The sequence below is a fragment of the Diabrotica virgifera genome, chromosome 2, assembly GCF_917563875.1.
Source record: "Diabrotica virgifera virgifera chromosome 2, PGI_DIABVI_V3a".
NCBI classification, from domain to species: Eukaryota; Metazoa; Arthropoda; class Insecta; order Coleoptera; family Chrysomelidae; genus Diabrotica; species Diabrotica virgifera.
Genome location: NC_065444.1, coordinates 238292308 through 238308913, shown reverse-complemented (window position 1 = coordinate 238308913; position 16606 = coordinate 238292308). Strand labels below are relative to the sequence as shown.

The 16606-nt window shown below is 31.5% G+C and overlaps 1 protein-coding gene across 2 annotated transcripts in view; it reads right to left on the bottom strand.

The window, feature by feature from the left end:
- Positions 1 to 2409: 2409 nt before the first annotated feature.
- LOC114330885 (neuroendocrine convertase 2) overlaps positions 2410 to 16606 on the bottom strand; it is a 423318-nt gene continuing 409121 nt past the window's right edge. For both annotated transcript variants that reach the window (XM_028280306.2, XM_050644389.1), the window contains exons 11-13: positions 11718 to 11882; positions 7642 to 7759; positions 2410 to 5222 (exon numbers count right to left, since the gene is read on the bottom strand). In XM_028280306.2, coding sequence (XP_028136107.1) covers positions 5061 to 5222; positions 7642 to 7759; positions 11718 to 11882 — 445 coding nt within the window. In that variant the 3' untranslated portion in view covers positions 2410 to 5060. The remainder of the gene's footprint in view (positions 5223 to 7641; positions 7760 to 11717; positions 11883 to 16606) is intronic.

The following is a 16606-nucleotide window of genomic DNA, read 5'->3' as shown; positions in this document are numbered from 1 at the left end:
TTGTCTAGAAGACGGTGTATCCTACCGACTTAAAGTAAGAGTAAGTTTTAGTACTAGAATACCTCACGATTTAATAATATAGTGTCAAAAATGCTTAAAAATCAAAGACAAAAAAGTTATGCGGTGAAATAACCGTTGCCCTACCCAAAGAGGACGCATGTGACCGGTACTAGAAATTCACAATTTATGAAATCGATTTATCTCTGGAAGATAAATAGACGTACCAGTTTTCATTTTTCTAAATATAAGTGTTCTAGAGGTATTTAAAAAAAACTGATTAAAAGTCATCATCTTCAAAGAACTCCAGCTCCCTTAGAAAGCATTTTCGGAGTAGGTGATTTGGGTTAATCCTTAATATTTTGAGCCCAGGAATCTACAGTTAAAATACCTATTTCCAATTATTAATGAAACACCCTGTATTGTTTTGTTTTATTTCATTATCTTTTATTTTGTAATAGTATTGACGATTTTTGTAATTTCAGTAAACTGTATTTGTTATTGTTTTTTTTCTGACCTCTATAAGCTTTGTCCATAAAATTGTAAAACATATTTCTATTCTATTCAATATATGCGTTTTTGCTTCTTTTGTTGGAAATTTTTTTAGCACTATGCCATATCAGTGGTCGAAAAGGGCGAGAAACTTTGATATGGGGCCCCTGTGGGGCTAGCTACGCCACTGATCCCAGTTTCAATCTAAAATCTTTATTGCAGATAGTTGTTTTCATTTTACAAACATATTTTTTGACATTTCTATCATAACAACAAGTTTCATTGTTAGAGCCTAATCTTCAAATCCTATAATATGAAATTTCGATTTTGAGTTTTGGCAACAAATAGGACATTTGGAATGTGTAAAAAGCGGTGAATTTCAACTTTCACTTTTTTCTTTAAAACGCATTTTGATTTTTGTCGATAAGACACTCTGATCAAAAGACATGGATATTTTACCGTCGCGCGTTGTGTTAATACAAATTATATTTAAAAAAAAATTGATTTCGCGCGCTTAACTGACCTTCAAAATCGCCGGTTGCTTCAAGCGTTGTTTCTGGGAGAACGGATAAGTCTACAGGAAAAGTTCTAATAAAATTTTTTTTAGAACTATCTCAGTTACATTTCTGTTCGAAACATTTTTCTCTACAACGTATAGATTCTTGGTAAATTGATGTTTTTCGTTTTCCCCCTCTTTTTAGTTTTAAGGGTAAGCTCAGGGGTAGAAGTGGCAAAATTTTGTCAAACTATCTTTTTCGGAGTCCAAAAATTGACATTCTCGGCAAAGTTCAACTTGTTCGTTCGTTTTTAGAGATCAAATCTTTAGCGACTGGGCTAAAATATAGAAATTGTAATTAAGTATTTTCTATGGGAAATAATTTATTAACGTTTCGAAGCCCAAATCGGGTTTCGTTGTCAAAATACAAAATACTATTAAAATAAACAAAAATGTTGTTGCTAAGTAAAAAAATTCTTCTAATAATTTATTTAATCTGACTCATTTATATTGGCAAAAATAAATTATTAGAAGAATTTTTTTACTTAGCAACATTTTTGTTTATTTTAATAGTATTTTGTATTTTGACAACGAAACCCGATTTGGGCTTCGAAACATTAATAAATTCATTTTTTAGTAAAATTGTGGCTTATTTCCCATAGAAAATACTTAATTATAAAAATGCCACAAGGAAATAGCTTCAGAACAACATATAGAAACTTGTAAGGTGAAAAGTTGCATTTATCACATAAAATTGATGTTTCTGTAATTTATTTGGTACAATATAATTTACTTGGTTCCATTACATCTCGTAACGCGACAGTAACCGGACAAACAATAACGGGTTCAGTTCGTAACGGCGGCACAGCGTAACTTTACAATTCATAACGCCAATATTAAAATTATTTTAGCAGATTAAGTATTACTGAACTTATACAAAAATGCATTTTGTATACATTCTTATACTGGTAATGGCACTTCTTTAAGATTTTGATGGCTTTTTAAATATATTTCACACATATTTTTGCATATTTTATTCTTGATAATATCACAACTACAGATTTTTTATATTTTTTATCTCGAATGATAACTTTAAAGTAGTAAAAATAATTGTGAAAAATAATGAAACAAATAAAAACAGTTTAATAATAATGTATTTACTATAATAATACAATTTATATTACTAGATTACAATTGTAATTGTAATAAAAGTTAGTTCCCACGTTAACAAAAATGAACAGAATAATTCCATTTTGCCGTTACGAATTGTATCGTTACGAATATGTATAGTTACGACTTGTCGCCGTTACGAATTGTCCGTTACCATTTGTGGGCTTACAATGTCGCGTTACGAGATATCCTGTCACGAATTTGCTTATACTAACGTACTAAACTAATATGTTTTAAAATAAAATATTTAAAAATTATACAAACAATATAATATTATGTTTATTTTCAGTTTAGAAATACTTTATAATTAAAAAAAAACTGCATATAGAATATCAAAGTTTTCTTCTAAGTTGTAATTCTTAAATGCAAGCTGATGTTTTTCGTTTTTAATAAGTATTTCAGGACCAGCAAAAGATCAAAGTTGGCTAAGAATGAAAATATCTATCGTCGGCATTGGCTGTAAAGTTTGTGCTTAATAAAAAAAAAAACGATATTTTCAGATTGGCCAATCCAGCCAAAACTTTTACTAGCCCTGAAAAAATAATGTCTTTTAATACAAATGTATGTTTTTTAAAGTTAATGAATGTGTCTTTATTTGTAAACTCTCTGTCCGTGGATATAATTATACTTATTAATACAGTTTAATTATCAAGAGAAATCAAATACGAAGTATATTTTCAAATTATTGTTTTACCATTATTTTATAATTCTTGTATATGCAGGTACTTAACGCAAGTTAAGTATATTTTTTGGAGGATGCAATTCTATTTTGGTGGAGTATGCTGAAGTCTGTTTCAACCATTTTTTCCTTGGAACGTTTCTTCTTTTTTCTCTCCTTCAATAGTGTTTTAACATTTCGGTTCTCTTCTTCTTTTTAAGGTTCCATCTTCTATCGAAGGTTTGATATCAATATGGCAATTCTTATTTTACTTACAGCAGCTCTAAGTAGTTGGTTAGAGCTCAGACTACACCATTCTCTTAGATTTCGTATCCAGAAGGTTCGTCTTTTCCTACATCTCTTTTATCTTTTATTATGCCCTCTATAATCAAACGCAGCAGACTATAACGAGGAACTCTTACTATATGACCGAAATATTTAAGCTTCCACCTCTTAATGTCTGTATAATTTCTTCCCTCTTATTAACCCTATCAAGGACTTCAATATTGATAATTTTGTCTACCCATGATATTTGTAGTATTCTTCGATAACACCAACGTTCAAAAGCTTCCAATTTCTTAATCTCTAATCGCTTCAATGTCCAGGCTTCAGATCCGTACAGCAAAGTTGTAAAAACGTAGCAGCGCAACAACCTTATCCTTAGATCCATTCTTAGGTCTCTATTACAATAATAGATGTTTCATTTTCACAAATTTTGCCCTGATGAATTTTGCCCGAAATGAATATGCCAGTGTGTGTCATCAGCATTCCTTATATTGTTAAGGACTCATTTATGATCATCCCATCCTTACACTCTCCTAAAGCTTTTTGGAAGACGACTTCTCTATATGTATTAAATAGCAGTAGTGATAATATACCGCCCTGTCTCACACCCCGAAGAATTTCTATTTCTTCCGACATTTGATCCTCAATTCTTATTTTAACTTTCTGGTTCCAGTAGGATTTTCTGTCTCTTTGTAGTTTTGCCCTCCTTGCCAAATCATTCACAATCTTTTCAACCAGTTTTGACCTCTCTTGCATTGCTCCTATACACTTTTCCGCTACCTTAGACATGGCTGTCTGTATGGTCTGCCATTCTTCTTCTATTTCCTGCTTGACTGAATTTTCTAGCGTTTTATTTATTTCTTCCTCTAATCTCTCTACTACCGGTTTCTTTTGTAGGCGCTCTAATTGGTAATTTAATCTGCCTCTAACAGGTTTTGAGATTATTGGTATGTTGTATAGTCACTGTTGGTATCTGCCTCTCTGTGATTCCTGCAATCGTCTATTGAGTTATCATGTTTGATTTCTATTAAGACATGGTCTATCTGATTATTTTACTATTACATCATCGCGGATGTTCATGTTATCTTATGAATATCTTTATTGTCAAACCGTGTGCCAGCTATTTTCATTTTCTTCTCTGTAGCAAATTTGATTAACTTTTTCCTATTTTCATTTGAATTTTTATGCAAACCTCGTCCCCCTCTTATACTTCTCTATCCCGACTTTTGCATTTATGTTTCGAATGATTATTTTTATATCGTATTTCTGTATAGTGCTTAGCTTTTCGTAGAACTCTGTTTTGGTTTCTAGATCTTTATCTTTAGTGGGAGCATGTATGCTCATGATACTTATCTTTCAAGTAACATCTTCGGTCTGATATTGGTTAAAATTCTACAAATAATAATAAATAATATTGTTAAATATTTTTATACAGATACCTGTAAGAATTTAAAAAAAAAAATTAATTCTAATAATTCTCACAGTGACTGTTATTAACCACTATTTGTCCATGTGTTCTATTTTTATTCATTTTTATGTAAGCTTCTATTTTCTTTTCACTGATTGATTTTATTCTTTTACTGGTTTTATATTTTTTTTTACTGATTGGTTTAGTCTCTTCTGCAATTTTCTGTTTTGTTTTGACATATATTATCTTATTTTTGCCTCCATAAATAGTAAGTAACGTAGTAACTAATTTCTCTTGATAACTCTTATATCTTTCATTTAATCCTTTCATGGTTTAATTATATAGTTGTTTCAGAAACTACTATTTCGAATTATAATTTCATTATAGAACTGTACTATTTTTATTTAAAATACTCTTATTTTGTTTTAAACGACTAATTTCTTTAAATTGAATTTATATTAACTTTATTGATGCTTATTGCGACTCATATAAGCTCGAAGTTGTAGGACAGAGTACATGTTGAAAATTAAAAAAAATACTGAGCGCTAAACCTATTACATTTTGCTCCTACTTTCATGCGCTTTCTTGACAATCGCCAATTTGGAATGAGGATCGAGTACCGGTAGTTCTGTATATGGTGGCTCTTTGGTACCGTGTAACATCAGAGACCACTCTTTTAAGTACCCTCTTTGTGGAATTTGTGAGTTGAACTTTACCTGAAACGAAATTAAAATTATCACTTATAATAAAATTATACAAGAGCTCTAAAATTAGCGATTTGTATCCTGAGTGACACTTTGAGAGTTTTTATTTCCCGACCCGAAGGGAGTCCAATACATTTTAAGAAGTCGGTAATTTTAAAAGTTGAGTGTAATTTGGTAAAGTTATTTCATTAATAAAACTATACAAAACAAAAATTTTATTGTGATTTATTTATGATATTTTCGTCTGAATATTAATTTGCTAAACCTGCTCATATTGTTCACTTTGACAAGTTCTAAAACATTAATAGTGATTAATGTTACTGAATGTTTATTTAATTTTTTTAAATTTAATTTATATAAAAAAATTTCCAATAGGTTCCAAGTTACCCAAATATACTGTATAAGAGCTCAAAAAATTTTTGTTAACATTTATTATTTTTTAAGCTTGTTCATTGCATAACATTAAATGTATTTTAGCTAAGTTATACAGAAAAAAGTTTTGATGACTTTGTATAAACATTTTTTTTAAATGATATTCTTTGATTTTTGTATTACAGTTTTTATCTTTCTTTTTCTCAAAAAAAAATTGTTTATTTCATTTTTAAAGTAAAATAATTTAATGAATTTCTGAGACTACATTTTAAGCTTTAAAAAAATACCGATAAAAGTATAATAGGTATATCCGTTTAAATTTAAGTAATATCCTTTTAAATTGGTAGTGATACTGTAAAACTACGAAAATTTTCAAAAATTACTTTTTTTACTTTTTTTTTGAGACGTCGTCGTATCATTTGAATTGAATTTTTGAATTTTTTTTGAATGAAACATGATTTAGTACGATGTTTGATAAGGAAGTTGTACAAATTTGAGAGTTTTATAGGTAAAATTGTATTAGCAACACATTGTTAAATAATTTTTAAACAACACTAACAACACTTATACACATATAATTTTTTTACTTTGTACTATAACTATAGGATAGCTGCAATATTCTTCTTTGATTTACAATTTATAAAATTTAATTTGAATAATTAGTTAAAAATTATGTTACATTCAGTACCGGATTTCGGGTACTTGCGGACCTTGGCCAAATTATCCCGAGCGGCCCCCAATAACTTCACGATTATGTAATTAAAGCATAAAGCACATAATATTAATACATAACGTTTATTTCAATTTTACTTTTTAAAATTGTTACATTGAACATTGTTACATTTTAAAATCACATTGAACATTTTGACAGGCGACATTTTGTTTTGCGCCTCTGCCCTTAATTCTTAAAATTAAATAGCATTTGTTTCATCCGGGGGGAAAGTAGATACAGGTGACAGCAAAAGACTAAAAAAAGCCGAGTTGAAAAGACATTATAAGTAAAAGAACAAGCAAAATAATATTAACTGTATAACAGTAATAGGCTACGATACTGAAAAATAAAAATATTTAGAATACCACAAATAAACTTTTAGATCGTTAAATTGTCACATTATTCCCTTATACTGAAAAACGTCAATGTCATGTTCTTAATTTATTTGGATAAAGTTGGATTAGTGATTAACATTGACACTCACTCCATTCCATATGTACTCATAATAAATCTCATATATAAACTCTAAACACTCACTTTTCTAGCTTTCTTTGCTGCAAAATCTTTAATCAAATCGTTAAAGTCTAAGGCTTCAAAAATCTATTAGCATTTGAAACAAAACTAACCAAACTAGACAATCTAGAATCTTCGTAAATTTTTGATTCTTTTTAACACGCTGAATGATCTTTCTCCAGATGCATTAGATGTCATCATGCATAGTAGAATGCGCAAAGCCGTAGCCATATTCGGACACGGCTTTTTTACACATTTTTTTTAACAAAAAAGTTTTTTTTTACAAAACGCTGCGGCCCCCTTTTGCTTGCGGCCCTAGGCCCCGGCCTAGTCGGCCTAGTGGTAAATCCGGCACTGGTCACATTAACTCGCGCTTCGCCGAATGAAGCCATACAGTGCGCCAATGTTTGTGAGAGGGGTGACTTGAGCGTTATAAATTAAAAATTATAGAAGCTGTAGATTTAATTTTAGAAACATCTTTATACAAGATCTTTTGTGTACAATTTTCTGAATTTTTCAATGGTCAAGTCAGCTTTTTCTAAAATTTATATTTTTGTAGATATTTAAAAAACAACAAATCTTTCAGTTAATTTGTTTAATAAAAAATTAAGCACTCACTTCTTGAGTAGAACTTTTTGATACGTTGTTTAATAAACATTTCTTAATGAAATTATAAAAAGTTCTATCTTGTTTGTTTTTTTCCAAAACTAAAAACTCCATTGACTCCACTAAAAGAGGAGTTTAAAAATTACAAAGCAACATGTAAATTCAGTAGCACCGTATATTGAAGAATGAAATATGAAATTAAATAAAAATTAAAAGTAGAGTACTTACTTCAAGGGTCCAAGTACCTTGTGGATATTCACCCCAAGTGTGCGTAGTCATAAAAGGCCACTTTGAAAATCCATCACGTGAATCATCATCATTTTGTCTTCTACTAAGTATCATCGATCTGCAAAAACAAAAATTAGATTTTTTCTTTTATTACTGATATTAAAATACTACAAAAATTATTATGTTCTTGAGTTTTTCGCTCATTTATTTTGTTAACAGTGATGTCCTTCACCATTCGATAATTATACAGGGTGTCCAGAAACTCTACCGACAAACGAAGACAGGAGATTCCTCAGATAATTCTAACATAATTTAACTCAATTCACCTAGTCCGAAAATGCTTCCTAAGGGAGCTAGAGCTCTTTGAAGATGGCGTCTTTTAATTAGTTTTTCTTAAATACCTCCAGAACGCTTGTATTTAGAATAACGACAATTGGTACACATATTTGTCTTCCAGAGATAAATCGATTCCATCTATTGTAAATTTCTAGTACCAGTCATAGACGTCCGTTTTGGGTGGGACAACGGCTATTTTATCGCATAACTTTTTTGTCTTTAACTTTTAAGCATTTTAGATACCGGATTATTAAATTGTGAGGTATTCTAGTACTAAAAGGTACTCTTGTTTGAAGTCGGTAGAACACACCGCTTTCTAGAAAAATCAATTTAAAAATTTTTCGTTTCCTGAATTTAAAAAAAAATTTAAAAATTTTTTCGAAAAAAAAAACGGTGTATTTTATCAACTTTAAGCAAAAGTAACTTTTAGTACTGGAATACCTCATAATTTAATAATCTAGTGTCAAAAATTCTTCAAAATTAAAGACAAAAAAGTTATGCGATAAAATAACCGTTGATCTTCCCAAAACCGGACGCCTATAACTGGTACTAGAAATTCGCAATTAATGAAATCGATTCATCTCTGGAGTATAAATAAACGTACCAGTTTTCGTTTTTTTAAATAGTTTTTTTAATTTATTTTTGATATTCAAAAAACGAACGTTTTCTAGAAAACGGTGTATCCTATCGACTTAAAGTAAGAGTACCTTTTAGTACTATAATATCTTACATTTTAATAATCCAGACTCAAAAATGCTTAAAAATTAAAAACAAAAAAGTTATGCAATAATATAACTGTTGCCATACCCAATGGATGGAGTCGATTTATCTCTGGAAGATAAATATGTGTACCAATTTTTGTTTTTCTAAATAGAAGCGTTCTGGAGATATTTAAGAAAAACTAATTACCAGACGCCATCTTCAAATAGCTCTAGCTCCTTTAGGAAGCATTTTCGGACTAGATGAATTGGGTTAAATTGTCTTAAAATTATCTAAGGAATCTTCTGTCTTCGTTTGTCGGTAAAGTTTCTGGACACCCTTATAGACACATGATGTACAGTTGTACAGATACTTATTTTACATAATTCTGTTCATTTATTATACATTGCCCTCAGGGTGAAATCTCTAGGGATCGACTTTTTACTATAAGTAGCGAGAAATAGAACATGTTATGGGCGTAGGCGCAAAATTTCGGCTCCAATGCTTTTTAAATGCATTCACTTTTCGAATCCTGAGAAAACTAATAACTATTTTTGAAAAATTTAAACGCAGAATGAAAGATTACATTATTACCGAGGGCCAAAAGTCCCTTAAAATAAACAAAAAGTTTTTTTGAATGAGATATTTAAAATTCAAAATCACACTAAATGTTCTCTTTTTTTTCACCCCTGTAAGTTATTAAAATCGATATTATAGAAGTTTTCAGGGACTTTCGGCCCTCGGTAATAACGTTATCTATTATTCTGCGTTTAAATTTTTCAACAATACTTATTCGTTTTCTCAGGATTAGAAAAAAATGAATGGATTTAATAAGCATTGGAGCCGAAATTTTGCGCCTATCCCTTAACGAACAGCTGTCAGAGGAAATTTTAAACTAGACCTAGAGTGAGACAGGGATGCGTATTTTCGCCAATTCTTTGTAATGCCTACTTGTAAGATATCCTGAAAAACGTCCTTGATGGTGAAACAGCTGGAGTAAAGGTAAATGAAATTCTGATTAACAAAATTAGATCTGCGGTTGACACTGTCATCTTAGCTGAAAATATTGAAGATCTTCAATGAGACTGTTGACCAGAATAGCGGAGTATGGAAAAGAATACGGTCTAACAATGAACGTCAAGAAAACAAAATTTATGATAATATCGAACTCAAAGAAATAACGAGAATCTTCCATTAAACGGCACCAATGTCGAACGAGTGGACAAATATGTATATCTTGGATCAATGATTAACCCCACAAATGATTACTTAAAGGAAATCAAAATCAGAATAAAAAAGGCTAGAGAAAATTTGAACAAAATGAGAAGACACAAGAGGTTCAAAGTTGGAGCATGATTCATATTATTAGTTAACATAAATATAGACATATATTTGGTTTTTTGAGCTCTATTTTCTGTGCAGATATCCTTAACAACTGAAATTCATCGGCCAGAGACTCTGTGGACCTAGCTATGTGGCCTAGTATGTAACATGTGCAGAATTGTGATTGTCAAAGATAGTGCTACTTATATTAATCCGAAACTTTCATATTACATTTTCTTCTTCTTCTTCTTCTAGTGCCGACTCCACTAATGAAGATTGGCTATAACCGTTGATTGATAAATATACAGGCTCTGTATATTTTTCAATTAACGCTATAACCATTGCATCGTCTTTATCTTCTGCTTTTCTGAAAAGCGTCTGTGTGTTTAACCCGGTCCAGTCGCGAATGTTTTCAGCCAGGATATTTATCGTCTACCAGGACCCCTTTTTGCTTCGATTTTACCCTTCATAATCAGTTGTTATAACTCGTACTTATCATTTATAAGTATGTGCCCCAAATATTATGATATTTTCTCGTTTTAATGGTGGTCAAAAGTTCCCCTGAAAAGCCACATCTGAAAAGCTTCTAGCTTTCTCATTAAGTCAACATTAACAGTCCAAGCTTCGACACCATAAAGAAGAATAGAGTGGATATACCATTTTACCATCCGATATCGGATTTGCAGATTGAGTCTTTGGTTACTTACAATTTCCTCATCTTCAAAAAGCCTTATCTTGATTGCTGCATTCTTGATAGAATTTCTGATTTCGGATTTAGATCTTGCGTAATCCAGACTCGAAAAGTATTTCATTTTGTCGACGTGTTCGATATCTTCATTATTTATCTGGATCCTTGTTATGACTTTACTCCTCTTGCTGACACCATGGTTTTTGTTTTCTTTTTGTTTATTGTTAAACCAAACTGTTTCCCAGTGTCACAAATTGTATTAAGAAGCGTCTGCAGGTATTTCTCACTTTCAGAAGCATTTTCTACAACAACGTTAAATAAAAGACATAATAGCCCATTGCCCTGTCTTAGTCAATTTTTGCAATGGAAGAGTCTTGAAAGATCGTTCAGTAGTGTGAGCACGCAAAATAGAATTCTATTTTAGTGACGTCACGTTGCCTAGCAACCGTCGATTCTCCCATTATGAAATTCTATTTTGTGACGTCAGCAAAATAGAATTCTATATTGCGTGCTCTGGGCCCTGTAGTGGGAGCACGCAAAATATAATTCTATTTTAGTGACGTCACGCTGTCTAGCAGCCGTCGGTTCTTGCATTGTGAAATTCGATTTTGTGACGTCAGCAAAATATAATTCTATTTGGCGTGCTCAGGGCCCTGGATCCATTCTGACTATGCTCTCTGTTCCTGTCAGTTTAAGTTCTGTTGGTTGAATAAGATGAAGTGGTATTTGTAATTCATTTATGGTAACAAAAAAACTGTATAGAAATCGAATTTTTTCATATAATTATCTTCAACTACATAAAATTTCACTATCTTTAAAAAATCAGCTGATTATGAAGGATAAAATCAAAGGAAAAAGGGGACTTTAGACGACAAATATCTTGGTTGAAAAACATTCGCGACTGGAACAGGTTAAACACACACAAACACTTTTAAGAAAAGCAGAAGATAGAGATGGATTTGTAATGGTTATAGCCAACCTTCATTAGTGGAAACGGCACTAGATGAAGAAGATCTCTTAAAATATTTACCTTGTTCCCATTGGCGATGTAAGAAATAGTTCAATCTCCCCTCTCCTTGTAGCGTTTAAAGAAATCACAGCTTGAACATGTTCCAAATACCGGACTTCGGTATTTTCACCTTTACATGCGTTTGTTGTAATTTTTATTATCAATGATTTTTTTGATGGTATCTTTCTGAAACAAAAATTAATATCGTTAATGATATGAATATACGAGTAATTATTCTTAGTTAAATATTACGATTATATGGGATTAAGCCGTAAAAATTGTTTGTAATAAAAAATAAATTTTATCTACTCTGTCATATTATGTAGTATACGTTTTTAGTTTGTGAAAACTGTCATTGTAGATAGCAGTGCGTGAAGGATTTAAAGCGTGCGTGAAGTAACAATGTATATTAAATGGGATTTACTTTTTCGCACTGTTTTTTGGCACACATTCATATAATCAAATATCCTTAACTTTAGCGTTGTCATGGTGATGACTTGTGAGCAATAAATTACAACAAAAGTTTTGACAGTTTTGTGGTTTGAAAGAAGTTTGAATTTTTAAATGTCAAAGTTCTAAAAATTGTAGAATAGAAATGAATTCCAGTGACGAAGAGTTACAGTTTTTTTATATGTTTATCGTAGATAAAATATTGTATGAAACTGTGCGTGAAGTACTTTTTGCGAACTTACGCGATGTATAGCACTCGCTCCTCTGTCGCTCGTGCTCTAAACATCGCGTGCGTTCGCAAAAAGCATACTTCACGAACTGTTTTATAAATAACTATTATAGTTGTTTTTGATGTTTCAACTTCAACTTCGAAAATTGTTTTCAAAAAATTTTAAAATTAAAATTAAAATGAGAGATCCTTATAGGTCTGGATCCCGCGTATGAAAAAAAAAGTTGATTAATAGCAAGCTGAAAATTTGTAAATAACTTAAGGGTGTCTAGTTGGACAAACTTTGATATATGGGAACACTGGAACAGGGGAAGTTTTAATTGTGGAACAGGTTAAAAATTTGGAACGGTCAGACCACGAAAACGTTACATGTATTTTGTCCGACAGAACTTCCAATTGATTTGTTACCCTTTCATTAAACTTTCATGCAAAAATCAGACTGCTATTTATCACCTGTCATAATTCCTGTCATTTGACATGTTTTATTTGTTCCGCTCATTATAATGCCCATTTGGTAATAAATAGCAGCCTGATTTTTGCATGAGAGTTTAATGAAAGGGTAACAAATCAATTGGAAGTTCTGTCGGAGAAAATACATGTGACGTTTTCGTGGTCTGACCGTTCCAAATTTTTAACCTGTTTCACAATTAAAACTTCCCCTGTTCCAGTGTTCCCATATATCAAAGTTTGTCCGACTAGATACTCTTAAGCTATTAACAAATTTTCAGCTTGCTATTAATCAACTTTTTTTTCATACGCGGGATCCAGACCTATTATGGATCCAGACCTATTATATGCTTCTAAATGCTCTAATTAAGGGTTTAAAAGCGAAGCGATTTGCACCCTCTCGATTTTCATCTTCTACAATGGTGCTACAGCCCTATAAAAGAGCCTCGACCTTCCCAAGTCTATTACGCCAGTCAGTTCTATCGATTGCCAACTGTTGCCAGTTTGCTGCGCCTATTTTTCTACCATTCTCATCTACACTATCCTTCCATCCAAGTTTTGGCCTACCCCTATTTCTACTTCTCACAGGTTGTGATATAATGATACTTCTAGGAGGGTTGTTCTGCTGTGATCTTGTTAGATGTCCTGTCCATCTTAGCCTTCCTATTTTTATAAGAGATACTACGTCTTTACCACCAAATATATGTTTATATCTGTGGTATATCTTGTAGTTGTACCTTATCCTCCAAACACCATTTTCACAGATGTCACCGAATATTCTTCTTCCAAGGATCCTTCTTTCAAATATAAGCAGAAGGTTTTCATCTGCCATGGATATGGTCCATTTCTCCGATTCATATGTCAACATTGGTTATATGGGTTTTGTATATGGTTATTTTTGTTTTTTGGCTTAAGTTTCTGCTTCTCATAAATATGTCTACTCAGTCCAAAATAGCATTTGTTTGCTAGGATTATGCTTGGCTTGATTACTTCAGTAATGACGTTCTCCTTGGTGATCAGGGAGCCTAAGTATGTGAATTTGTCCACCACTTCAAAGGTAGAGTTATCAACCGTGAATTGGTGACTGATGTTTCTGGCTCCATTGTTGGGTGGGATATTTTTTGAGGCATTTGAGAAGGTGGTATACATTTCTTCTAGCTTGCGTGTTGTACAGGCAACTAGGTCCACATCATCTGCATATGACAACATTTGTGATGATAAAAATATTTCATCTGTTGTCTATTCGAATGACCGCTTTTTCCAGAGCTACATTGAAAAGAAGACAATCCAGCGCATCTCCCTGTCGCAGCCTAACATGTGTTTCAAACGCGTGTGATTGTTCCAGTCCAAGAAGCAGCGCTGAAAAATCTCTTTGAATTTACTAAAGCTAGATTTTTCACAGTTGATTACTGTGATTGTGTAGAGAAACATACTGCGGTCGGTCAAGCGAAACGTAGCACAGGGGTTACTGAGAGGGTATCAAAGTTGCTTTCCTACGAAGGTAATTAAATCCATTTACTAAGACTGAAAATCAGTAGACACATTCTAAATTAAATATAAATAAAAGTTATTATAGTCGGTCAGCTGTATGACGGGACAGAGCCGGTCGGTCGGCCCCAGTGAATGTACAGGGTTATTCACTATATTTTGACCCCCTTGTAAACTGCTTTATTTACAGAATTAGAAAAAAATGTTAAATACAAAAGTTATTCGATTTTTAATTCTAATTTTTTTACATATATATCGTACTGGTGACGTCATCTTTTTTTTTAAATGAGAATAGGGGTCGCGTGCTAGCTCATTTGAAAGGTTATTCAATTCTCTATTCAGTAATATAAACATTAACATGATTAATTATACAGGGTGTCAAAAAAAATGTTTTTAATTAAATTAATTGTTTAATTAATACTTCAAAAAATTTTTTGGACACCCTGTATAAATAATGATCTTAATGTTTATAGTACTGTATAGAGAATTGAATAACCTTTCAAATGAGCTAGCACACGACCCCTATTCTTATTTACAAAAATAGTCGATTACGTCATCACGCCCAGATGGATGACGTCACTAGTACGATATATATGTCAAAAATCATAATTAAAAAATCGAATAACTTTCGTATTTTACATTTTTTTTTCTAATTCTGTAAATAAAGCAGTTTACAAGGGGGTCAAAATATAGTGAATAACCCTGTACATTCATTGAGGCCGACCGACCGGCTCTGTCCCATCATACAGCTGACCGACTATAATAACTTTTATTTATATTCAATTTAGAATGTGTGTACTGATTTTCAGCCTTGGTAAATGGATTTAATTACCTTCGTATGAAAGCAACTTTGATACCCTCTCAGTAACCCCTGTTCTACGTTTCGCTTGACCGACCGCAGTATGTTTCTCTACACAATCACAGTAATTAACTGTGAAAAATTTAGCTTTGGTTAGTAAATTCAAAGAGATTTTTCAGCTCTGCCTCTCCGTCTATTCGCCCTGTATTTAGACTTTGCAAACAATTTTACGCATTGTAGCCTTAACCAATCTTTTCAGTTTATCGGGGATGTAGAATTCATCCATGGCTTCATACAATTTATTTCTTAGTACCAGGACACTATCATAGGATTTAAAATCTACGAAAAGATGGTATGTGTCGACAGTGGCGTGCTGGAACTTTTCAAGCGGCCCGGTGATTTTATAGAAAAGCGGCCTCCCATCCTCATTTTACCTTCTATTATCAGGATGTTTTATTGGGTATTTAAAAAAACAAAAAAAAAGCAAAAATATAAATTATTTTTGAATCAAACATAAAACTTTGAATTCAATGATTTTTTTTTTAATTTGCTATATTTCTTCATTTAAGAATAATAAATCTTACAAATAATAATTGGCATGTATGACAATATTGTATGCAGTAAGGCAGAAACCATAATTTCCTAAATAAATATAATATGAATTTAATGTAATTAAGGTACATGTAAAATAAAATTGAGAATTTTTCAATTATGTATGTATTAGGTTGCATTTTAGTAAATCAATTATACAAGAGAGTACAAATACAAGTACAGTGCAAATACTTTAATTTGGCAATATTTAAAATGTTAATAGAACGCAATAATCTAAATATTCTTTTGCAATTATTTTATAAAATAATTACTTAACTCTCGATCAATAATTTCCGCATTAAAATAGATTTTTGAGCAAATTCGTCGATTATTTCATCATTTTTAAGCTCATACAAAGCTTATTTGTCTATAGCTATTAGCATAAAAGTTATCTTGTGTTAAAGTACTTCTTAACCGATTTTTTATGTATTTCAATGTTGAAAAGCTTTTTTCTCAAGATACTTGTGTCAATGAAAGAGTTAATAAATGCTTTATATTATACTATTTAAATTTGGATAAGCACACTGATATAAGTTAGACTTATGCAAAACAGCGTAACAGCAAGTTATACAATATTTACACATTTTAGTACCACACGGAGGTGAGGTTTTCACGATATCAACATTGTCATTTGTTACTTCATGTTCATTATCACTTGGATTAATAATATCATCCTTCATATTTTCTGTAGGCTGAACATATTCATCATTAACTCCATCTTCTATAATCTCATTATTTTGCAAAATCCTATTTTTAATATAATCCATTTATCAGCAAAATCCATAAGTTCTTCTCTAATTGCAGTCACAGATGATAATATGGTAGGATAAAACTTTCTTAATTTTTCAGTAAATGATTTAAATGCCATCAAAAGTATACCATTTTTTTATTGTATCAAAATTTCTA